Raw genomic sequence first — 25,586 nt, 5'->3', positions numbered from 1 at the left:
CTAATAACTGTGACAATCTAAATTCCCAGGGAGCTTCAGGAATGATGCTACATGACTACTGCACTGACAACTTTCCAGTAATAAGTTGTTGAAATGCTGCCAGGGAAAGTTCTTTGCATTCAGGCAAAATTAGTGGAATAAGGACATGAACGTCAGCGCATAATGGTTCAGTTTGTTCTTGGGTTGACATACATACCTCCCATTTGTCTTTAGAGCACCTTTCTTCTTCTGGCAATGATTTTTCCCAGCACTCCTGGTGACTTGCCTCAAGAGTTGGGTGTAAAACTAGTGGGAAATGGAATTGGGTAAGGGCAACCTAGCACCAATAGTGGAATGGTCTCCTTTTCCTCCATTCTATGACATCATCTTCTCATAATAAAGTTGTTAGGAACTGTCAAAGCAGTCACTCCTTCAAGCAGACTACAGATTCAGAAAAATTATGTAATGGTTGGCCCTGGCTTGAAATAACTTTTTTTTAAAAAAACTGTAGATACAGAGTAGTCTGAGTTCAAGTAAATCTAGTAGTCACAAATGGGTCCTGCTAAAACAACTTGATCCATTGACGTCAGCAGTACTTAAACATGAAAGAATCACACTCTGTTTCCTTAGAACCTGCATAAGATTTGTGCACAGTAGCCATCAATTTGATTGCATAAAACTAGCAGGTGTCGAGGTAACTACAACTTATCCAGTCCTGCAGAACACTTCCATTAAACTTCATTGCCATTGACTACAATGTCAATAGCTGGGTTGCAGTGTATGATGAGAAACACCCTTGTGTTGTTTGTTGCTTTAAAATTATCTTGCTTTTAATTGATTTTAGGTAAAGGTAAAGGGACCCCTGACCATTAGGTCCAGTCGTGACCGGCTCTGGGGTTGCGGCACTCATCTCGCTTTCAGTGGCCGGCCCTACGGCCAGGCTGGGTGGAGCAGGGTGCCAGGGTGCCTGCCCGCCAGGCGGGCGCTGCGCAGCTGCGCCCACCAGCCCGGCCGACTGCCCGCCAGCCCGACCGCGCAGCTCCGGCCGCCCACCACGCTGGGAAACGGGGTGGGGCAGGGGCGCCGGAGGGATCCGTCGCACCACGGCGCCAGGGCGCCAAATATACTTAAGACGGCCCTGCTCGCTTTATTGGCCGAGGGAGCCGGCGTACAGCTTCCAGGTCATGTGGCCAGCATGACAAAGCCACTTCTGGCGAACCAGAGCAGCACACGGAAACCCCATTTACCTTCCCGCTGTAGCAGTACCTATTTATCTACTTGCACTTTGACGTGCTTTCGAACTGCTAGGTTGGCAGGAGGAGGGACCGAGCAATGGGAGCTCACCCCGTCGCGAGGATTTGAACCGCCAACCTTCTGATCGGCAAGCCCTAGGCTCTGTGGTTTAACCCACAGCACCACCTGCGTCCCTTTAATTGATTTTATCCTTCTACAATATATCTTGTTAAGTCGCCTTGGGCCTTTTTTATTATTATTATCAAGTGACTAACAAATGTAACAATTAACAGTAAGGATTATGTGTGAATCTTCACCCAGTCATGCAGTTTCTGGGTGGCAGTGGGGAAACTGCTGCCTCTCAGCCTAATCTACTGCATAGGGTTGTGCTGATGCTAAATTAGGATGGTAAGCTCATTGTAGAAAGGTTGGGTACAAATATAAAAAATAGCACTCAGCTGTAGCATTCAGGAAAAAATGTTCTGTTTCGATTTAAAGATAGCTATGATATGAAATAAGTATTATTATTACTATTAGTCAACAGCCTCATGCAGAAGCCTTTAGGTTGCAAAATCATTAATGGTGGAGTCATTAGCTTCCTTGATTGACACTTTGAATAATCATATTGATGATATGATAATAGATGCACATTCAAATTATAAGTTACCCACTTTTAATATTCAAGTTACGCTCTGGCTATATTATTGATTTACATCTGTACTCCATAATTTATTCTAATGATTTACATTCTTATAATTTATGTTTTGGAGTAATAATAATAATTATAGTAATGCTTGGCTTGTGCAAAATATGTGAGTATTTAAAGAGCGTCTCATATGTTATCGCTGTAATCCTTAACAACAGCCCTGTAAGCTAGGTCAGCATTATCCCCAGGAGGCAGGTGAAGGGAAAGTGCCTTGCCTCAAGTCTCACCTAGAGGAGAGATTTGAACTGGAGGCTCCCATTTCATGGCATTCTCTCAGTGCTACTATGCTACACTAGTTCTCTGAGCTACTTATTAAACCATAATCGGCCATGCTTGAAGGTACTTGTTAAACCATAAGCCCAAGTCTGCTCAAGTCTCTCATAGTCGGCTCATTGTCCAGGTCTCAATTCATGCCTCGTTGTGCCTCTCTTGACACCCACCACAGACAGTTTTGTAACATTCTTCCAATACATACCATACTGTCTTCATGTGCTCATGACATAATCTATTCCCTTGCCCATGCTGTGCTTTGCTTTTTGGATGTGGTAATGAAATGCATGTCTTTTTCCACTTGCACGCCTACCTACTTTGCTTGAGCATGATCAAAAGGAATGCATATCTCTGTCTAGTGGAGTGGTATATTTCCTCTTAGCTATGTTTAAAAGGTTAATTTTAACATAATTAAATCCTTCCATGGGCTTGTATGTATCATAAGAGCAGGGAGATCTCTTGCCATTTGTCTTCCTTGGTCTATTGTTTCAATATTATTACAGACATCATCTGACTATCCAATGAATTTTTGTTATGCTCTTTGTTCGTGAGCAATTTTAATTTTAAAATTTTGTTAGAAATCTGACCCCCCCCCAGCACTTCCAAGTAATGAGGCAGTTCCTATCCTATGGATTAACTTCGAGAATAATTCCTCCTAAATATGGACATATATACTAATGACATTTGAAGGCAGCGTGGCAACAGGTGTGGTGATCCTGGAGAAATATCAGATCATACAGTGTTCTGACTTCATTACTGGTGTAGCTTGAATCAGTTTTTTTAACATCCGATAGCCAGTCACTTATAATTAATTAGTTTATTGATTCATATGAACATCTTCCTTTCTGGTGTTATCTCAATAAACAAATTTGCATTGTACAAGAGCATTAACGTATTTAAAACAGTGGGTTATATCCAGGAGCTGGTTCATTGATGTACATTCATTACAAAATATAAAATGGTAAGCTTTTAGCCTGGTTACTGTCCAGAAAGGCATCGTTTTTTTCTTAATTATATTGGAAGTGTTTTCAATAGCTAGATTCCAGGATTTGTGTGCTTATTTTACTGATCCCTTCTTTCCTTGACCTCAAGTTCTTTGTATCTCTATATCTGCCTCTCACCTCTCTCACATTCTGGTTCTCCAAGGCTCAATACTTTAGCTGGGATAAACTATACTAAATTATACATATCTGCATATTTTGTAAAATGTTCAGAATTGCGAGCTTCCGTTTCCTTTTCTGAGAGCATCTCATAGTAAGGGCACTCTGAAAACTTAATTAAGATTGCAGTCCTATACACACTTACCTGAGCGTGAGTTCCGCTGGACACATTGCAAAGTCCACCTTATCATTTAAAAGTTGGACTTCGCTGTGTGAAGGGCCAAGACAGAGTGATTGTCTGAATTTCCTATTTCAAGGTCAACTGAAAAGTTCCAAAAAAGGACTGTCCTTGCTGAAAACAGTATGCTTCATGGAAATCATGTGAGAGCTCTTACATTTGCCTTATTTCACAAAGGACAGGAACAACAGGATGTGGGATGATGCTGCCTCTAAGGACCCATCTTGGATATAAAATGGTTCCAGTTGGAGAGTTGTATATGGAAGGAATGCAGGAAGTGTACTATTCCTGGTCTTCTGCTGTTACTTTCCAGTTGCAGTGGGGATCACCCATGGATCCATCCAGAGTTTATTTTAGGGCATCTTCTCAAGTGTAGATAGCATATCCTACAAGCTTTTCAAACAAAGAGTTTTGAGTGGGGCTTTCAATAACTGCCTAAGCCAGGCATCCCCAAAATTCAGCCCTCCATATATTTTGGACTACAATTCCCAGCTTCCCTGACCACTGGTCCTTTTAGCTAGGGATCATGGGAGTTGTAGGCCAAAACATCTGTAGGGCCACAGTTTGGGGATGCCTGGCCTAAGATATTGCCCTGCTTCCTATGCTCTTTGTCATTCAGCAAGGCTTGCTCTTTAGGATGTCAAATGCTGATTCAGGGGTTGTAATTTTTTTTTGATCTCTTGAGCAGCCAAATGGCACAGTCACTCAGTTACGTAATACACACCCACTACAACCACATGATGATTAGCAGCAGTACCAGGCATGCTTCAGGGGTAACAAAAAGTCAGAGTGAGAGTTTCATAGTTCCTCATGTAGTTCTTCCTTCAGAAAAAAATATGATGGAAGTGTATTTTTAGATTGCAGAGATCCTGCCCCATAAGTGAAAATAGACTTTACATCTTCCAGATCTTCTCCCTATATGGTGTTCTGAAGGGCCACACAGATATTCTGGAAAGATGATGTTGTTGTTTAGTCGTTTAGTCGTGTCCGACTCTTCGTGACCCCATGGACCATAGCACACCAGGCACTCCTGTCTTGCACTGCCTCCCGCAGTTTGGTCAAACTCATGTTCGTAGCTTCGAGAACACTGTCTAACCATCTTGTCCTCTGTCGTCCCCTTCTCCTAGTGCCCTCAGTCTTTCCCAACATCAGGGTCTTTTCCAAGGATTCTTCTCTTCTCATGAGGTGGCCAAAGTATTGGAGCCTCAGCTTCAGGATCTGTCCTTCCAGTGAATTTCCTATTTCAAGGTCAACTGAAAAGATGATAGCCAAGCAAATACTGTACTACATCACCACCTATCCCCCATGAGCAGCTTACTTTGTATGCTTCCCTTTGTATGCTGAGGTGAATAATTGTGAGTTTCACACAGAAGCAGTGCACCTTTCCCAGTGTAAAAGTGCATATGGAATGAAATGCCTTACAGAAGTGTGCCTTGCAGCATTCTCAAAATACTCTGTCTGTGCTGCGTAAAATATATACTACAAAACTCATGATACAAAACTGACACGTGTCCAAATGAGATGTTTCAGCTTTACTGTCTTCAAGTGGGAAACCAGAAAATATGTACATGCAATGGAAGGGAACTAAATTCTACCCCTTTTCTTCCTTCCTTCCTTGCTTATATTAAGCAGGTGTTACAGTATAATTTATGTTAAAAAACCAAGCTCCATTCAAATTACTGATCCCACTCCTCAAAAGCCTTGGCTTTCAGCATGTTAGACAAAAAGGGCACAGAAACAGAGACTTCCTCCTTTTGTGCTTTTCAAAGAAAATACATGGACTTTTGCCCTTTGCATATTTTGTAAGAATTCTGGGCAAGGAGATGACTCAGTGTCTTCGTAGCAGAACATATAACCTTTAAGTTAAAAAGCCATGCATTTACATCCTGAAATATACATAGGTTGAAATCTTCAAGTCTCTTTATTATATCATCTTTTAAGAAGATTTTCCCTGTACATGACAATATTTTGAAATCCCATTCCCCAATGTTAAATTTCCGGTGTACGGATTTCATTAAATAATTCCTAACAGAAATATCTACCTCACTGTTATATATATATTTTAGCGTGGCTGAAGAACAAGCTCACGTGGCCAATCAACTTGGATTTTCATCCAAGGCTATGCAGTTGTGCTACAATTACTGTACAAATATAGAATTACCATTAAGGAAGAACAGGATTTGCATCCAAAATGACACCACAGGAACCTTTAGAAAGCAAAGGATGTTTAGGCACAACCAGCTCTGCCTGTTGAGAAGTCAGTGACGCTTTTGATCAAAACCTAAATCTTTCAGCCGTTAATCACGAATTTAATATTATTGATAATGAATTAAGAATAAATAAATAACATGTGCTGCTTTTTCCACAGTAGGCTGTGCGCAAAGCAGTTCACAAGAAACATCATCTTGTTAGTAAAATGTTGTTGTTGTTTAGTCGTTTAGTCGTGTCCGACTCTTCGTGACCCCATGGACCATAGCACGCCAGGCACTCCTGTCTTCCACTGCCTCCCGCAGTTAGTAAAATACAACACCACATTTTTTGGGGGGGGGGGACCACAATTTGTTATAAAACTTATTAACACATTAAGAACATAAGAAGATCCCTATTGGCTGGATCATGCCAAAGCTCCATCTAATCTGGTTTCCTGTTTCACACAGTGACCATCCAGGTGTCTATAATCCACAAGCAGAAAACCTGCATGATTGTGAGCAGGGCAGTACACTCTAGACTGCATAGTGGCTTGCACTATAGCCTTTCTACATTTTTGCAAACCTACAAATAAGTGTCTCAGGAACAGCTTCCTAATCGGTTACAGACTTCACTTACTAAATTTATACAGGACCACCCCAATAACATGGCTTGGGGGCTGGCTCACAAACATAAGATGATAAAATGCAGTTAAAGCACAGTCATAAAACAACAAGATCTATAACACAACAACAACAACAACAACAACAACAACAACAACAACAACAACAACAACTTCAAGCCTATAATTTCCAACAGAGAAAATAAACCAAATGACTAAAAAGAATTCATAACATGTAAACCAAATTGGGGGTGGGTGGGTGCTGATTTACTCAGTAGAGTGTCGAATTCAGAGAAGCCTGGGCTTAAATCTATTATGAGACATGAAATTCATCTGTGACCTTGGGCTAGTCATTATCTCTCAGCCTAACCAGCTTCACAAGGATGCTGGTGAGGGTGGAAAGTTCTGTGTGGAGCCATGTATGCCATTCTGAGATCTTTGGAAGAAGGGTAAGATAAAATGTAAGAATGTTGGAAAGGCAGGTGGTGACAAAGTTGTTGCAGGCAGAGTGGGCTGTGTCACAAGTAGTTAGTTCTTCTACAAGTGGGAAACATTGATCTCCTGCTGATTTAATCATGATTTTAAAACCTGCATGTATAATGCAAAACTGAGCTTAATTGCATGCCCTGAATTGAAGAAAGAGGGAAATATTGTAATACTTCTATTTAGAAAAGGAGCTAAATTACACCTGGTTCGATCATCAGTATAGAATTTGCAAAGTTTCGAGAGTTCCCATTTTAAGCTGAGACGGTAGAACAAGAGACTCTTAATCTCAGGGTTGTGAGTTCAAATCCCACATTTGGGGGGGAAAGATTCCTGCATTGCAGGGATTCAACTAGATGACCTGTGTGGTCCCTTCCAACAATTCTATGATCCTAAGTGCTTATGCATTCACAGTTAGTAGAGTGCTTTATCGACACCCATTTGTGTATATAGCTACCAACTGAGGTTAAAACTATTCATTTGATAAAGTTTGTCCATGGAGGTTTGTGCTATACTGAATGTCTTGGAACCCTTTCTCGATTTCACTCTGTTACACAAGAGCAACATCATTTTAGTTTAGACTCACCGCAGTGGAAGTAGATGAATCTCTCTCCCTCTCCCACATATGCAAACAAGGTACAATAAACACAAAGTGATTTCTGCCCATGTGCATGTTAATACAAGTTGGCATTTGTTATAAAGGATTTGTTTGGTTCAAAAGTGCAGTTGCATGAAATGGCTTTGGTTTATCAACAAAAAGTGGCTAGTTTGTTTTTCTTGAGATTGTGCAGGTGAGAAAATAAAGGCTTGTTAAGGGGAAGTCTTAACCTTCTATGCACTCTGCTAGCACAAGCATTCATGTCAGTTGTACAGGTTCCTCATGGGCTTCTGTATGAAAGCTGACAGGTGTTGGGGAGATGCCAGTTCAGAACGATACATTCAGGGATGGTGCCACAAAAGGGGAAAAGCTGGAATTAGACACACAGAAATAAAGAAGAGTCAATCAAAAAGATGAAGGTGACATAGGAAACATTGCTCATATTATCAGAAACCCAGCTCCCCAGTGAAAGTTAATGCCCTTTTTTGCTCTTTCTCAGTTGCTTTGCAGTACTGTAGCTTTAGTTTTAGCAGACACTAAACTAATGTATACAAGTTAACCACATAAACTTAGTATCATAGATATTTCTGAAACAGTGTTAGGAACCCTGAAGTACTGCTCCATGGTGGCAGCATTATTTTCAGTTTGGACATCTCTAATAAGCAATTAGCATATTTAAATAATAGAAACGAAAAGTTATTATTTCTGCTTTAGCACTCTTACATGTGAAATAAACCCATTTATCTGAATAAAAATAAAAAATCATTCCAGTAGCACCTTAGAGACCAACTAAGTTTGTCATAGGTATGAGCTTTTGTGTGCATGCACATGAAAGCTCATACCTATGACAAACTTAGTTGGTCTCTAAGGTGCTACTAGAAGGATTTTTTATTTTTATTTTGACTGCGTCAGACCAACACGGCTACCTACCTGTAACCATTTATCTGAGTTCTTCTAAGGTAAAGGTATACTCATCAGAAAAGAAAGTAGATCTTCAGTTTATGGGGAAATGATGAAAGAAAAATAGATGTCTTCACAAAAGTATACTTCAGGTGAAATCCTAATGTACTTACTAGAGAATAAATCTTATGAAACATAGTAGGATGAACTTCTGAGTAAACATACACAGAAGTGCGTCTTACATAGTTTTGTTCCACAAAGAATATTTATCCAGAATTTCCTTCATGTTCCATCAGATGAGCTTGAAATGACAAGTGAAATGGATTAAAGTAATAGGTATTGCTCTCTGGGTTTCATCTCATTAAATACTGGTAGGCAGCTAATGTATTTGCATGTAATGCTAAGATAAGCCATTGTTTAGTGCAAACGAGAACACCTACAGGCTCCTAGAGAGGAGGTTGAGGCAACCTTGCTCCTTTCTGGTTGTTCTGCTGCTGTGCTGTGTTAAGCCATGTTTGGTTTAGCATGCCATCCAAGCCTGTGTTTGTGGTTTAGCTCTCTCCAGACAACCCACAAGATGCAACTAAGGCTCGTCATATGGCTTCCAGCTTGTGGCTTATCTAGGAGAGCTAAACCATGAGCCCAGGTTTGAAAGTCATGCTAAGCCAAAGCATGACTTAGGTCAGAAGAAGAGCAAGGTGGTTGTGATCTCTTCTTTGAGAGCCCAAACATTTGATCCTTCCCACTCTGCCATGATTCATAAAAACTGACCTCTTAGTGAAAACCTTTGCTCCAGCTGGCAAAGATCAGGAACTCATTTTGTCAAGCAACTAAATATGGAACTATGTGGGACACAGGTGGCGCTGTGGGTTAAACCACAGAGCCTAGGGCTTTCCGGTCAGAAGGTCGGCGGTTCGAATCCCCATGACGGGGTGAGCTCCCATTGTTTGGTCCCAGCTCCTGCCAACCTAGCAGTTCAAAAGCAGGTCAAAGTGCAAGTAGATAAATAGGTACCTCTACAGTGGGAAGATAAATGGCGTTTCCGTGTGCTGCTCTGGTTCGCCAGAAGCGGCTTTGTCATGCTGGCCACATGACCTGGAAGCTGTACGCCGGCTCCCTTGGCCAATAACGCAAGATGAGCGCCGCAACCCCAGAGTCAGTCACGACTGGACCAGTGGTCAGGGGTCCCTTTACCTTTAAATATGGAACTAGGTCTCCTTCTGGCACATCAATGACACATTAATGCCACAATTTCAAGGGAAATACTTTTTTTATAAAAAGAAAAGGACATACTGTTAAACTCCACTCGAGTCTGTTGTAAAAACTCTTCCCCTTCCCTTTTGACATTGGCACTAAGCCAAGCTGAGTGAGAGATGCTTGAAATAAAAGATCACCTCTCCCCACCTGCGCAGTCTCACTGATGTTAGAATTAGACACTCCACATGTGTGGGCAGCACACAGACAACAAATATAAGGATCTGGTGACTTCTGTTTCAGTGTATCTGAAGAAGTGTGCATGCACACGGAAGCTCATACCAATGACAAACTTAGTTGGTCTCTAAGGTGCTACTGGAAGGAATTTTTTTATTTTGTTTCGACTACGCCAGACCAACACGGCTACCTACCTGTAACAAATATGGCTGCCACATTAAAACTTAGCTGATCATAGTATGGCTTTGCTCCAAAGGATTTGAAATTTGACTTTTGGCTTCTTTACACATTTCATTTTTAGGCATACACAAAAATGTTTTCAATGTATCTAATATGTCATTATACTTGTACAATCGTCAGGGAGCTAGGGTTAGCCGGAGCTTCCTTGGAAGTGTATGTTCAGTGTCAGACAAATGTTTTCTGATATGTAATGTGTGAAACAACTATTCCTTGGGGATTAAAAAAAAATCTGTATGTCTGGAGATACAGGCACCTGGAAATATAACACTAGCATTTTCATAGCATTTCCCCAGATCTAACTTGCACACCTGCTATTAGCCAAAATTTAATAGACCTGGGAGATCTAGTCACAGATCTGTATTACCTCATTTAGTTTGGCCCTAAGTAGGCATGCTGAGTAACTTGTGATCCTCCTGAGTAGCCACAAGCCAATTAGAGCCTAAAGTAAAGTCATAAAGGCTGCTGTTGTGCCATCATAAACAAATAAAATCTTTAAGCTTGTTAATTATTGAGTTGAGTTTACCACACCAAATTCCTGAGCTACTTATGTAGAAGCCAGTTCTCTTAAAATTGAATGGGGCCAATATTCAAATAAAGATTAGGATATTGAAATGATTTGCAGTGCAACCCTAAGCGTATTTCATCAGGAGTTCAGCTGGTGTATTTAGAACTGGTGGAGTAGTACAGTGGACGCTCGGGTTGCGAACGTGATCTGTGTGGGAGGCACGTTCGCAACCAGCAGCGCCGTGTCTGCGCACACACGGGTCACAATTTGGCCCTTCTGTGCATGCGCAAAGCGTGATTTAGTGCCTCTGTGCAAGCGCCAAAACCCGGAAGTAACCCATTCCGGTACTTCCAGGTTCGGCGCGGTGTGCAGCCTAAAAACCTGGAACCTGAAGCGTCTGTAACCCAAGGTATGACTGTACTTAATATTAATTATGTCAAGTTGTTTCCCTCGCATGGAGACTGAGTAGCTAACAAAAGTATTACAATGGCTATAGGATACTTTAACATCTGTGCTGTACTTATAAGAGACCTGCAAGCCAAAACATGTCCATAGTAAAAAAAATATCCATAAAGTTTAACACAGAATTACAAAATCAGTAAAACAAACACTTTTATTTGTCTGCGTGCCCACACATACTGTCCAATACAATCCTGTCTGCATGGAAGTAAGCCCTGTTGAGTTCAATAGTATTTAGTCCCTTGTAAATGAGTATAGGGCTGCAATCTAAGTTAGTCCTTTGTTTGTTTGTTTGTTATGTATATTTACATCTCTTCATCATTCATGTTCCCAAAGTGGGGAATGATAATTTAAATGCTATAACAAAATCAAAATAAGAAAATTTGCTGTAAAACACAATATAAGTAGCCAGCCAGCCTAAAAGGCAATAAAAGAGCTTCCCTTTCTTGAGGTTTAAAAAATTGCCGCACTAGTTAGGTAAATGTAAAGGGACCCCTGACCATTAGGTCCAGTCGTGACCGACTCTGGGGTTGCGGCGCTCATCTCGCTTTATTGGCTGAGGGAGCCGGCGTACAGCTTCCAGGTCATGTGGCCAGCATGACAAAGCCACTTCTGGCAAACCAGAGCAGCACACAGAAATGCCATTTCTGATCATAGAAATGTGACCTTCTGATCAGCAAGCCCTAGGCTCTGTGGTTTAACCCAAAGCGCCACCCGCGTCCCCCCACAATTCTTGTTTGCCTGAGGCAACTAAGTGGTGACTATTTGCAAGCATGGTTTGACAACATTTATACCATAATGTGGAAATCGTGTGATTGAACACAAATATTTTAGTGCTATGAAAATCTTATATTTAGTAACACATGCTTGGAATTTACTCTGTTTTTAAAAAGTATAGGCCAGTTTTTAAGATTTACTAATTAGCAGTTGTATTTAAACAGAACATTCAAATGGAATATATCTTTAAGGCTGTAATCCTATGCATACTAATGGGAAAATGGGGTAAGGATTGCAGAGTCTCTTGGGAGAAGGACCAACAGTATTGAATTCTGTGGGACTTACTTCTGAGTAGATAAGGATAGGATTGCACTGTAAGTAGCTTTTGGCAGTGGAGTTGTTTTCCTTTTATCACCTTGTTATTCCAGATGCTGAACTGTAAGTAATAGCCTTTTATTTCTTGAAAACAAACTGAGCTTAGGTGAGTGATAAGCAGATTTTTACATCTCTGACCACCCATCCAGTACATGCTCAAAGCATCCAAATTCCACATATTTTAAAGCAGCATAATAGTGCAATCCCATACATGTCTGCTCAGAAGGAAGTTCCATTGAGCTTAAGGTAAGTGTTATAGGAGTTCAGTCTTAGCAAAATACATAGGATTTCAAGCTGCCTACCTCTGAGTTGAAGTATGTATTTTCTCTTAACCTCCTCTCTCCAAAATACAGAATTTGGACCATTGTGTATTATTTGAACTTTTTGAGCCCTTGTAATCTTGCAGGGACCCAGGTGGCGCTGTAGGGACCCAGGTGGCGCTGTGGTTAAACCACTGAGCCTAGGGCTTGCTGATCAGAAGGTCGGCGGTTCGAATCCCTGTGACGGGGTGAGCTCCCGTTGCTTGGTCCCAGCTCCTGCCAACCTAGCAGTTCGAAAGCATGTCAAAATGCAAGTAGATAAATAGGAACCGCTACAGCGGGAAGGTAAACGGCGTTTCCATGTGCTGCTCTGGTTTGCCAGAAGCGGCTTTGTCATGCTGGCCACATGACCAGGAAGCTATACGCCGGCTCCCTCGGCCAATAATGCGAGATGAGCGCGCAACCCCAGAGTCGGTCACGACTGGACCTAATGGTCAGGGGTCCCTTTACCTTTACCTAATCTTGCAGAAAATGCAAGAAATCAAAGCATTCTAAAGTAAGAAGGAGAATGCCAAATCACTGTATAATATACACCCATAGCAGAATCCATAAAGTTCAGTGAGACTTACTACCCAAGCAAGTATGACTAGGATAACATCACGAGTTACTATAAAATTTACACCAGTGAAGTCCATTGGCTAGATTTGAGCCTAATTTGCTTCAAAGGTGCTTACAGGGATATAAACTGGGATTCCCTTGTATATGCTGCCCCTGAACTTCTTGAAAGAAGAGCAGGATACCAATAAAGTAAATACTGGTAAACAGATGAAGTTAATGTGTTTCTTTTAAAAAAAGTGTTCAGCTGCATGTAATGTTTGGAATTGCTATATAAAATTAATAAGTGAGGATTTTGTCTACCTTCAAATGTGTGCTTGTTTCTCTGACCAAGAAGCTTCTTTTACTGATTCAGTTCTGTCTCACACGTGGTTAACTTCTGTGATAATGCAGCTGGTCAGATCAAAATAATATGTTCTTGCTATGTTTCCTTTTAAAGAGAGAGAGAGAGAATACACACACACACACACACACACACACACACACACACACACACACACCGGTATATATAAACATACCTTGGCTGAAATGAGATTTCCATGTTGACAGCAAAGAAAAGAAAGACCTCCATCTATTTCAAAAGTAAACGAATGTGTTGGCTGTGTGTAGGGAGTACTAGTTAGGACTTGAATGACCTGACTGGCAAATCTTGCGCTTATCTGGGAAATCTTGCACTTATCTTTGCAATATGCAAATTCCGGGACAAATTTTCCTCTTAAATTGTCTGTGAGGTTGCCGAGGAGCTGAAAAACAGGACATTATCATTTGGATGGTATGCAGTCAGTTTAGGGTCGATTGCTGCAATATTCCCATAGTTGGTCATCTGATCTGGTCCAGCCTGGGGCCTGGTCAGAACTTCAAAAGTAAGGAACTCGAATCCTAGGCTTTCCCAAAACAAAGGCATAGCTGCCAAGTTATCCCTTTTTTTAAGGGAAATTCCCTTATGCTGAATAGGCTTCCTCGCGAGAAAAGGGAAAACTTGGCAGCTATGAACAAAGGATACATTAGACTTTAAAGGAGCATCAGTGGTCTCTGATTTGTTTCTCCACTTTGCTGGGCAAAATAGCTTTTCATGGCTTCAACCTGTATCTTCCAGTGGTGAAAGGAGGCTATTGTGAGGCCTCTGAACTGGTGGAGACTGTTCTCCAAATGTTTTTGGACAATCATGTAGGCACATTTCAACCTCCCTTCTGTTTGGTTCCTGTGGTGGATGATCAATGCCAGGTAATGGACAGGATGAGCTGGATATTTTGATCTGTAAAGGATACCCTCTCCCTCTCTTCTTTCTATTGGGGGCACATGTAACTTTCAAAGTGCTAAAAATGTGCTTGGAGTTGGTCATGGGCTGAATTATGGCTAAGAAACTGAAGTTGTGGTCAGACAAGATAAAGGTCAGTAGGTTATCAACCCAAGAAAGTGGTGTTTCTTTTTTACATATGCATAGCTGCCAAGTACCCCGTTTTCCCCGGGAAACCCCCGTTTTTACTTACCTTTTCCCGGTGGTCCGCCGTATCACTTCGTCTCCCTTTTTTCTCAGTTATTTTCTCCTGCCGGCAGCCATTTTTTTTCTTTATGATTTGCCCTTCTATGGGCACCCAAAATGGCCGCTGCCGGCTTCAAAAGTCGCATCTACGCATGTCCGGAAGTGCACAGACGCGACTTCCGGTGTTGGCGGCGGCCATTTTTGGTGCCCATAGATGGGCAGAGCGACACCGGAAGTTGCGTCGACATACTTCCTGACATGCGTACAAGTGACTTTCAAAGCCGGTGGCGGCCATTTTTGGTGCCCACAGAAGGGCAAAGTGACACCGGAAGTTACGTCAACGCAACTTCCGGTGTCACACGGCTGCCGGTCCCGGATTCTGCAGTCCGGGACTTGGAAGGTAAGCATATGATGCCAGCAACCAAGAGAGAGGGTAAGGGAAAGGGGGTTGTCTCAGTGTAGGCGCATTGGATTGGCTCTGCCACTGTGCCCACACCACACCAACCTCCCTGCCACTTCACCCCTCTTGGTTATCAGCAACGACCTCCACATCACGAAGCTGTACTCTGCCGGCCACTACTATATGCAGTTAAACTGTGTGCTCTACTACTGCACGATGGTCCTTCCCACGCTGTTAATGAGTTATTAATGAAACTGGCAGATTAAAAATCCATGTGCTGTTTCTTCCCCCAAAAATATTTTTAGTAAATAGTGTTTTGCCAATTCTTTAGGTCAAGCATCCTTAATTTGTGAGTGTGACCCATCAAGCCAAACACAACCCACCAGTCCTGTACAGGCCCAGGGCTGTTGGAGAAACAGAACAATTATTTAGTCCAAAATAGATAAACATGCACTCACTAACACCCAGTTCCAGGACAAGGTTTTCAGAATGCAATGTCAAGTTGATAGAGGGGGGTGGGGAATATTTAGCCAACTAACGCAGAAAAGGCACTATGCTACATATGGCTCATCGCTACTTGTACTTCAAAAGTACAACAGATAAGAGGATGGCTGAAGATTGCAGTCTGGGACTTGCAGTGGAATGCTAAGCCTACTGATTGATATAGGCTATGCTTTTAATGTCAAGGTCTCAGGGTGAAGCATAAATCAATCAATGGGACTTTCTTCCAGGTAAACATGGTGGAGATCTGCAGAACTATATACACCCACATGAGTTGTGTCATATGAATCTATTATAATTAAGATGAAGGAAGTACTGCAAAAAAACATTAAAACTCACTTGTCACCTTTACACTGTTAATTTTGATTACTACCTGCAATTTGATCTTCAGTGAACTTTGATGATGTTTAAGGGCATAACTGAATGGGGTCAGGTGTGCTCTGAGTTCACTGGTTTTGCTCCCTCTGCTGACTCTGCAGCAGCACAGCAAAACAGCAATGGATAGGAAGACAGTCAGGAAGAAAGAGTGCAAAACAGGAGCATAGCGGTTGACCAGACTTAAACAACAACACGGCACAAGGCAGACTATACATACATAATGGTCCATGCTAGCTGGGTGGAACTTAAAGGAGTATGCAATGCCCAGTTTTCCAAGCTGATTTATACATACATACATACATACATACATACATACATACATACATACATATATTCTATATTCTGGCCAAATGACAATTAAATGATATATACATTACTATAACATGGTATTCACTTTACTATATGAATTTTGAGTCTACGAAGATAGTAAATATATTTGCAGCATGCTATTGGCCTGCTGTGTGTAAGGGTAGATATGTACATAGGCTGTCTGCTGCTAGCACTACAAAATGGAAACTAGCACAGTACTGGCCTGCAGCTAGCACAGATGTGAAGCAGAAAGCCAGCCTTAGCCTCTCTCCCGATTCACCATCCCCAGGGCTACACCTTATGTCACCAAGGCCTTCCTGGTGCTGATCAAATGGTTAAAAATACAGTTTGTGTGTCATTGTCATAATAAAAATCAACATAAAATCAATATACCCTTATTATTTTCTCTCTCCTTTTGCCTGGCTGTATCTCTAGGAATTTGCTTTTTTGTAACTTTGCCTTTACTGGTTTTGTAAAAAAACAAGTATTATATCAGGATGTTGTGACTGCTTCTTTGTAACAGGTCTAGAGACAATATTTTCATCTGTTTGTAGGTAGGAAATGTCTAGAATGCAGTGCAGCAAGCCATTCAGGTTAACAGAGAGTAAGCATGGTTTATAGGGTAATTTGTGAACAGGGATTGAGCAGGGCAGGGGGGAGACAGGTTGGTGCCATGGTAATCTCTTAGACATGATTCTTTTATTTATTTAAAACATTTATAAATCACCCTTTTCCCAGGCTAATACACAACAAATATATAGACATCACAATGCAAACTGTTGGGAAAGTGTGTCTTTTCCCCCTCCTAAAGCTCATGGTGAAAGAACTTTAAAAGTTCATGGCCAATATGCCCTGATCCTAATCCTACTTTTCAGGACACTAGAAATTCTATGTACAGTGGTCCCTCGACTTACGAATTACTCGACATCCGTAGGTTTCGACTTACGAACGGGACAAATGGTGCACGCTTACGAATTTTTCTACATCCGAACAGAAACCGTTGGCAGCTTTAAATGCAGTTTCCTCGACTTACGATTTTTTACATGCAGTTTTTTGACATGGATTTTTCCAAATATTTTTTTTTCCTATGGGAAACCGCGTTTCGACTTCCAAACTTTCCGACCTACGAATGTGCATTCGGAACGGATTAAGTTTGTAAGTCTAGGGACCACTGTAAACTATAATGTTAGAAACAACACTGGGGATGGAAGCTGGCAACTCATCCAAGCAAATATCAAATATCTTCATTAGGTTTTTGTGTATGTGTGAAATATTGTTATTGTTTAGTCATTTAGTCATGTCTGATTCTTTGTGACCCCATGGACCAGAGCACGCCAGGCACTCCTGTCTTCCACTGCCTCCCGCAGTTTGGTCGAACTCATGTTCGTAGCTTCGAGAACATTGTCCAGCCATCTCGTCCTCTGTCGTCCCCTTCTCCTTGTGCCCTCAGTGTTTCCCAACATCAGGGTCTTTTTCCAGGGAGTCTTCTCTTCTTATGAGGTGGCCAAAGTATTGGAGCCTCAGCTTCAGGATCTGTCCTTCCAGTGAGCACTCAGGACTGATTTCCTTCAGAATGGATAGGTTTGTTGCAGTCCATGGGACTCTCAAGAGTCTCCTCCAGCACCATAATTCAAAAACATCAATTCTTCGGTGATCAGCCTTCTTTATGGTCCAGCTCTCACTTCCATACATCATCACTACTGGGAAAACTATAGCTTTAACTATACGGGCCTTAGTCAGCAAGGTGATGTCTCTGCTTTTTAAGATGCTGTCTAGGTTTGTCATTGCTTTTTTCCCAAGAAGCAGGCGTATTTTAATTTCATGACTGCTGTCACCATTTGCAGGGATCATGGAACCCAAGAAAGTAAAATCTCTCACTGCCTCCATTTCTTCCCCTTCTATTTGCCAGACAAATATTAATTGTTCCTATAGAACACTTTTAACTGCTTCTCTGTTGCAATGTTCATCCCTATAAACCACTAAGAATTTTGTTGTTTACTATCTATTTTTCTTCATTCTTCACTTATTTAAGAGCATTTACATACCGTTTGAATGTAGGAAAATTGATTGTAAGCTGTTTATAAAACCTCTAAGTGGTTTATGGCAGTTTTACGTTGCGTGCTCATCTTAAGCTGTCTCTGTACATTCAGTGACTGAATACTTTTGCAAGACAATTTCTATTACCCTTTGGCAGTTGGAGGGGGGGGGGAAGACCCTTCAGATTATTAGAAATCAGGACTGCAATTTCAGGAGCTGGTATTATTATTATTATTATTATTATTATTATTATTATTAAGTTCTAACCCTGCATGGAGCCAAATAATTGTTTAAAAATCTTGGGTGTCATCTAATTTTTAGAGAACAAGGTGCCTGAAGCATTTCCAGAGAAATTTGTTTTTCACACCCATTATCTATCTCTCCAGTTAAGTCTCCATTTCTACATTGTGTTAATCATTTGTTACATTTTATCTAGCCAGCTACTAGTTTTGATGTTCCTTCATCTATTTCCATACAGGCTTTGGGATGATTAGCAAGCATAATAACTGTTGCTTTTAGTGCATTGCTGAATAAAGCCTGCAGTGTTTTAAAAGAACAAGGTGTTCCTTTTTATTTTGATATAATGCTGTGCTCAGTAAATTACTTGCAATAATTTCTAGTCATATAATTGCTGCAGGCACCTAGATGATCCCATTATGATACAGCCCACGATCCAAGTATAATATGCATTTTAAATAAATACACATTCTAATTTTATTTCTAGATAATTTCCAGATTTTTTTTCTGATATGCGTCTGTATTATTGACACCCTAGTTCATTTGCACCATTGTAGCTACCTGCTGCGCCATAATGCCACCTTGTTTAATGGCACCGGAGTACTTGACTAGCTGTACTCATTTCTAGTTCATTGCATTTTCTGGCACAAGGAGGCTGCAAACCTTTGGCCATAATTTTGGTATCGGACAGAATTTTCTCACTGAATACTTGAAACTTGGCCAAAAGGATGTGGTGGTCCAGAATGCTTTCCCTCCATCATCACAGATAATTGTTTGTTACTGAGATTGTGGTCTGAGAATGTTAAACCTATAGCTTAAAGTCCCAGTCAACAATTAATTTTAGACAGTAGCTATATTTTGAACTGATTGAGGTCTGGGGGGCCAGCAGCAATGGTTCCACCCACCAACGCGCTCCCAGTGAAGTAGAGTTACAGGCAAAGAAGGGCTCTTGCACTGATTCCTCCTTTGTGTGATTAAGCAGTTTAGAAATGCTTATGGGTGAATGAATGAATGAATATCCTACCTTAAGATTCCATAAATGTCCTACTTCAAGCAAACACCTGACCACCAGATGTTTTTGAGACTACAATTCCCATCATCCCAGATCACTGGTCCTGTTAGCTAGGGGTGATGGGAGTTGTAGTCCCAAAACATCTGGAGGGACAAGTTTGCCTGACTTATACGTTCAGTACTTTTACCCGAATTAAGTGTGTTGTAATCGCTTTTTAAAAGCAAAACAACAGTATTTTTCCAACTTTCTCCTAGACATGTTTACTCAGAAGAAAATCCCATTGGTTTCAGGGGAGTTTATTTCCAAAGTCGTATGCTTAGGATTGCAAACTTAAAGGCATGCCCAGACTCACCCGGGTCACAGAGGACATCTGCTGCCTTAGCAGTGGCACCAGCTACTGTGAAATGTTTGCGTATGTCACAGAGGAAGTTAAAAGTTGACACAAGCCTCTCCTCCTTATTCTTAGAACGTTATATGATAAAATATTGCTGTCTTTCTCGCCAAAAGCTGCTTAGAAAAAGACATAGTGCTGTTAGCTGGTTCAAAGTAAACAGAACCAGACAGGTTTTTATTACATAAAGGTGTAAAGTCCACACATGCCAACAGGTCCCAAGTTCAAATGAAATACCCAAGCTAAGTAAGCCTCTCTCTTTTTTACTTCTTTTACTCTTTTTTTACAAGATTAGTTCTAACCTTGGGTATTTTGTGGTTCTAATTCAGCTTTCCCCAATCTGGTGCCCTCCAGACATTATCCATGATAGCTGTGGCTGACAGCAGCATCTGGAAGGCACCAGGTATGGATAGGTTGTTTGATTTAAGCCAGGCGCCCCCAAACTGTGGCCCTCCAGATGTTTTGGCCTACAACTCCCATGATCCCTAGCTAAGAGGAACAGTGGTCGGGGGAAGATGGGAATTGTAGTCCAAAACATCTGGAGCGCCCAAGTTTGGGGGTGCCTGATTTAAGCAGTGGCCTATATGGGAGGGGGAAACTACCACCACAACCCCAGGGAGCATAGGACCCAACTCCTATGGGTTGAGGTCCCTTTGCCCCCCCCCAATAAAATAATTGAGGGGGCGGGCTCCAGATGTTGATGGGCATTGGCATTCAATTGGTTTGTGTGATCGATTACGTGAGGTGGGGCTTGCCTGGGTCCCCTGATATTTTATTCAAGTTGGCACCCCTGCCAGAGAGGTTCGCCTGGTGTCTTCATATTTTTAGGCGCCAGGCAAAAACGTTCCTCTTCAACTAGGCTGATTAATATTCTGCAGCCTTTTAAATGTGTCTGTGGGGAGTGGGGTGTTATTGTTTTGTTGTTTTGGTTTAATTATTTACTTGTGTTTTATCTTGCATTTTATTCTGTAAACCGCCCGGAGATCTTTTGATGAAGGGAATTATATACATTTAATAATGATAATGGTATTGCAGCGGTAAAGTGTGTATGTTCAGAAAACCATCTAGGTGGTCTCAGCCTGTACCCTTTTCAGTGTTACATATTAATTCTGGACTACATTGCCGACTTCTTGTAAGCGTTCCTGAGAAGAGGTACCTAGGCTGCCATTCTAACCCCACTGATGTGGAAGTAAGCCCCAATGAATTCAGTAGGACTTATGTCTAAATAGAGATGGTAATGGTTGTGTGATAAATATGCTTGAAATATCAGGTGTGGGGAACTGTTGAGCCTCCTGATGTATCTGAATTGCAATAGTTCAGAAGCTTCTGGAGGACCAAGGTTTCTCCACACCTGTACTATATAAATGCTTGCTTTTATTATTATTAAGTAGGATGCAGTGTAACCATTTCCTTTTGCAATACCATGATTATTTTATTTTATTTTTCATCAAGGTTTGGTATTGTTCCAGATTTACTGCGTCATATTTGGAGATTCTTTTGCTAGATGGCTAGAAAAAAATATGGGTCTTCTCTCATGCCATAAGTGAAACATATGAGGCAGACTTATACTGAGTCAGAGTATTTGCTCATCTAGCCCAGCATGGTATTCTCTGATGAGGTGCCTCATCACTGTCAGGCAGGCAGGGGAAGGGGGATTTCCAGCCCTGCTACCAGAGGGAAAAAAGAGATTATACAGCAGATAAATTAAAACCATCCAAGTCAGAATAAAAACCAGAGATAATAAAAATAAGTTCTCCTAACCAGCCCTATTTTGAGGCATGGACTTTTTGCAAAAGTACATTTTGTTTTTAAAGAACAGCAATATATCACTCAGATACTCACATTTTATTCAATGCAGCAAGTTTCCCTCAGGGTTTCTATGCCTCTTACTTTTTGAGCTTCCAAAAACCGAAGTTGCGTTTTGGCCTTGCTATGTTCTCTGTTTTTGGTTAGCTGTGGATTGGCAATGTTCAGGGCACAAATGTTGGCTGGGATCCAAAGAACAACTGCTTATTATGTCCCATGTATGCTTTCGACTCGTTTCTTAAACAGTGCTCTCTTACCCAAGCTGCGTGGTAAACTGGGTTGTTTCAAAAGCCATTACACATCTGGCATGGTCATCTGTTGTGAGTGTGTGTGTGTGTGTGTGTCCCAAAGTATCTCTCTTTGGAACATGAACTTTCTATTTTGATTTCATCTATTTATCTGTTAGGGGTGGAGAAGAAATTTAATTATGTTTGCATTTAAAAGGGGACCTAATTAATCCACACTTTCTGAAGCAATATGCAAACTGGAAAACAACCATCCTTTGAAATTTGCACGTCTTCAAATTTTGCAATACAGATCGCCTATCAAGTAACGTCAACAAAAATGCATATGCTAGAGTAAAGTATGCATCAAAATCTATATATTACTGAAAATAATCTCAAGCGGGTTGGACTAGATGATCCTCAGGATCCCTTCCAACTCTATGATCCTATTATTCTAATGTACTATATTAGAGGAAATTGCTTTGCAGAAATGTATATGTTAGGCAAACCTACATACCAATATGTGTATATTAGTAGAAATTCACTGATGAATACCAATGGTACTTCTGATATGCAAATGTGGAGACCTGGACTTTAAAACTGAAAACATTAGAAACTGAAATTGATATATCCATCCATCCCTACCTTCCGTGCATCCATTTTGCCCATCTGCTTTTTACCACTACTGTTTTCCCACTACATTGATCTTATGTTGGCCATGTTTAATTAAGGAACTATATATTGATATAGTCCCACCCCCCCAAAAAACCCACTCATTCATCTCTCTTTTGTTTCAGGGTTTACAATGGTTGATACAGAAATGCCGTTTTGGCCCATGAACTTTGGAATTAGCCCAGTAGACTTCTCTGGGATGGATGAGCACTCGCATTCCTTCGATATAAAGCCTTTCACTACAGTTGATTTTTCAAGCCTTTCTTCACAACATTATGAAGACCTTCCTCCTCTCACAAGAACTGACCAGATGGCTGTTGATTATAAATATGACGTGAAGTTTCAAGAATGCCAAAGTACGTCAGATTTTAAATGTTTGGTTGTTTTTAGCCATTGGGAAGGGTTTATGGATCTTTCATTTTCAATAGTGCATCTGAAACATAAAGCTCTCCCCTTTTGTTTAAACCAAACATAGTATATAGTCTATTTACATTTTTATATAAATGTATATAACTAGGATGTCTTTATTCTGAGCAGGCCTACAACCTTGTATGTTTACCTCAGTTGAAACCACTGTTTGAATGAGATAGTTCTGGTTTAGAGGCCAACTATGATTTGTGGCAATTAATTTTTTTCCAGGTTGCCTGTCACAGCAAACTATGATTACTGAAGCTATTCTTTGTTGTAACATCTAGGCTGTACAAATTGTCAGCCAAGATGTTTACAATCGGAGTGGAGAGGAGAAGATAGAGGAAGAAATGGGTGTGTGAGTCTGAGGGCGAAACCATGATTTGGTTATGATACCTGACCTGGCCAATGGTTTGTCCAAGGCACGCCACTGAGTTAATGACTGAAATGATATTTGCCCCACACATTCCCAGCTCATAGTTCAGGCTGTTGACCTAATACCTTCTCAATAGCCCTTTGCTAGATGTGGCTGATTCATAGGTACATTTAATTTATTGATTGCTAATTGTAACTGTTGCCAGTTTTGCCTATGTTAACAAGCACTTCAAGATTACAGTTAATTCATCTTTAAAACTCTTTCTCTTGTTCAGATGAAATCAAGATGGAGCCTCCATCTCCGCCATACTTCTCAGAAAAAGTGCAGATGTACAATAAACCTCATGAAGAGACCTCCAATTCTCTAATGGCTATTGAATGCAGGGTTTGCGGAGACAAAGCGTCAGGATTCCATTACGGAGTGCATGCATGTGAAGGCTGCAAGGTAGGCAGTCTTCAGTAAAATTCGTCCCTTTTAAAAAGTTTTCTATCTAGGGTTGCCAGACTCAATAGAGGACAGGACTTCTGTGCCTTTAATTGCCCTGCTCTCTTCTGAGTCTGGAAACTTAAAAAGAAACCAGCAGACCCTTTGTTTAATTTCCAAGCAAAGGGTCTGCTGGTTTCTCTTTAAGGTTTCCAGACTCAAAAAAGAGCAGGGCAATTAAAGGCACAGAAGTCCTGTCCTCTATTGATTCTGGCTACCCTATTTCTATCATTTCAAAACATTTATTCCTTTGCCATGATCTGAGATGCGAGAGCACACACATAGCTGCCAAGTTTTCCCTTTTCTCGCGAGGAAGCCTATTCAGCATAAGGGAAAATCCCTTTAAAAAAGGGATAACTTGGCAGCTATGAGCACACAGCTTCTGATGAGTGAACAGGACATGGAACTTTCACGTGTTTTATTCTGTTCTAAGCTGATTTCAACTAGAAATGACTTCCATTTCTAGTTGAAATGGAAGCTGAATCGTAATATTCTAAGGAGACAAAACGCATCTTCAGGTTGGAGGTCAACAGAAATAGGAGAGTGTCTCTCATACAGTCAAGGCCCGCCAGATAAACAGAAATCACACATCTCACAAGACGTCCAAAACTGTTCAAGCTATAACATTTTTTTGTCATACATAGTCTTTCAAATTACAGAAATGCATTTCTTTAAAACAACACTGTAATTATTTTTTTAAAAAAAGGTATACTTTAACCCAACTTGTTTCTCCAAATTACTATTTAGGATATTATTTTTGCAAAGTTACAATCAATAAAATAAACAATTGTTACACCTAAAGTCAATATTTTTCTACTATCCTACATGTAACAAGTTTGTAATTTGTAGTTGTGTTAATCATAGCTACCTCCAAGCCTGCATGCTTGTGATGGTAATCAGTGCTTTAAAAAATGTTTAGGGGTACTCTCATTTTCCTATTCATATTGAAATACTGCCCTTCAATGAGGCCAAACTTAGATTCACAAAATGTTTAGGGGTATGAATACCCCTGCATCTCCCCAGAAGAAACAAAAACTGATGGTAACATTCATTGAAACCAAGAAGACCTTGTTTTAAGTAAATATATTTTATTAAATACTGCACTCTTCTGTTTGAACCTCTGAGCAATGGGTTGTTGTTTGTAATGTGAATAATTTCCCCTTACATCTTGTGGCACAGGTATCTCTAGAATAAATGGATAGATGTTCATTTTTACACACAAGGCAGGAAGCAATGGAAGACTCCTTATAACTAATATTTTCTCCCCATTCCTTCATGCCCTTTGAAGGGTTTCTTTCGCAGAACAATCCGGCTAAAGTTAATCTATGATCGGTGTGATCTCAACTGTCGCATTCATAAGAAAAGCAGAAATAAATGTCAGTACTGCAGATTCCAGAAATGCCTTGCAGTTGGAATGTCACATAATGGTGAGGATATTGCTTTCGTCTTCTTCTTCTTCTTCCAGTAGTTTGGCATTATGACATATTTTGATGTATAGACAAGTTGTGTCACCTGCAGTTTCCAAACCATCTTCAAAGGCAGCCCCATGTAAAACACACTGCAGTAATCTAACCTAGAGGTTGCCAGAACATAGACAGAAGAAGTTAGGTTATCCCTGTCCAGATAGGGGTATAACAGCTGAAGCTGATGGAAGGCACTTCACACACCATTGAAGACATTTGAGCCTCAAGCAACAGTAATGAATCCAGAAGTACCCACAAGCTACGTGTACAAACTTAGGTGTATGGCTGAAAATAAAGAGAGCCCAAGGGCCAGCTCACATAGGGAAATAGTTTCTATGTAACCCCACAGATAGAGCTTTGAGTAGGGAAGAGCATGATGTGAAGTGTTGCTGCTAGGATACACTCCCACTGTGGTTGCTGGAGCTCTGTTTGAAACCCAGCAATCACAAAAACTGAAGCAGGACCATTAAGTGCTACTTCACACAGCA

The 25,586-nt window shown here is 40.9% G+C and overlaps 1 protein-coding gene across 2 annotated transcripts in view; it reads left to right on the top strand.

Annotated features, from left to right (window-relative positions):
- The window catches only part of PPARG (peroxisome proliferator activated receptor gamma), a 65,158-nt gene that overhangs the window by 16,921 nt on the left and 22,651 nt on the right, over positions 1-25,586 (top strand). For both annotated transcript variants that reach the window (XM_035106226.2, XM_060271469.1), the window contains exons 2-4: positions 22,494-22,724; positions 23,427-23,596; positions 24,924-25,062. In XM_035106226.2, coding sequence (XP_034962117.1) covers positions 22,502-22,724; positions 23,427-23,596; positions 24,924-25,062 — 532 coding nt within the window. In that variant the 5' untranslated portion in view covers positions 22,494-22,501. The remainder of the gene's footprint in view (positions 1-22,493; positions 22,725-23,426; positions 23,597-24,923; positions 25,063-25,586) is intronic.

The sequence above is a fragment of the Zootoca vivipara genome, chromosome 2, assembly GCF_963506605.1.
Source record: "Zootoca vivipara chromosome 2, rZooViv1.1, whole genome shotgun sequence".
Classification (NCBI taxonomy): Eukaryota; Metazoa; Chordata; class Lepidosauria; order Squamata; family Lacertidae; genus Zootoca; species Zootoca vivipara.
This window is presented reverse-complemented; position numbering and strand designations above follow the sequence as displayed.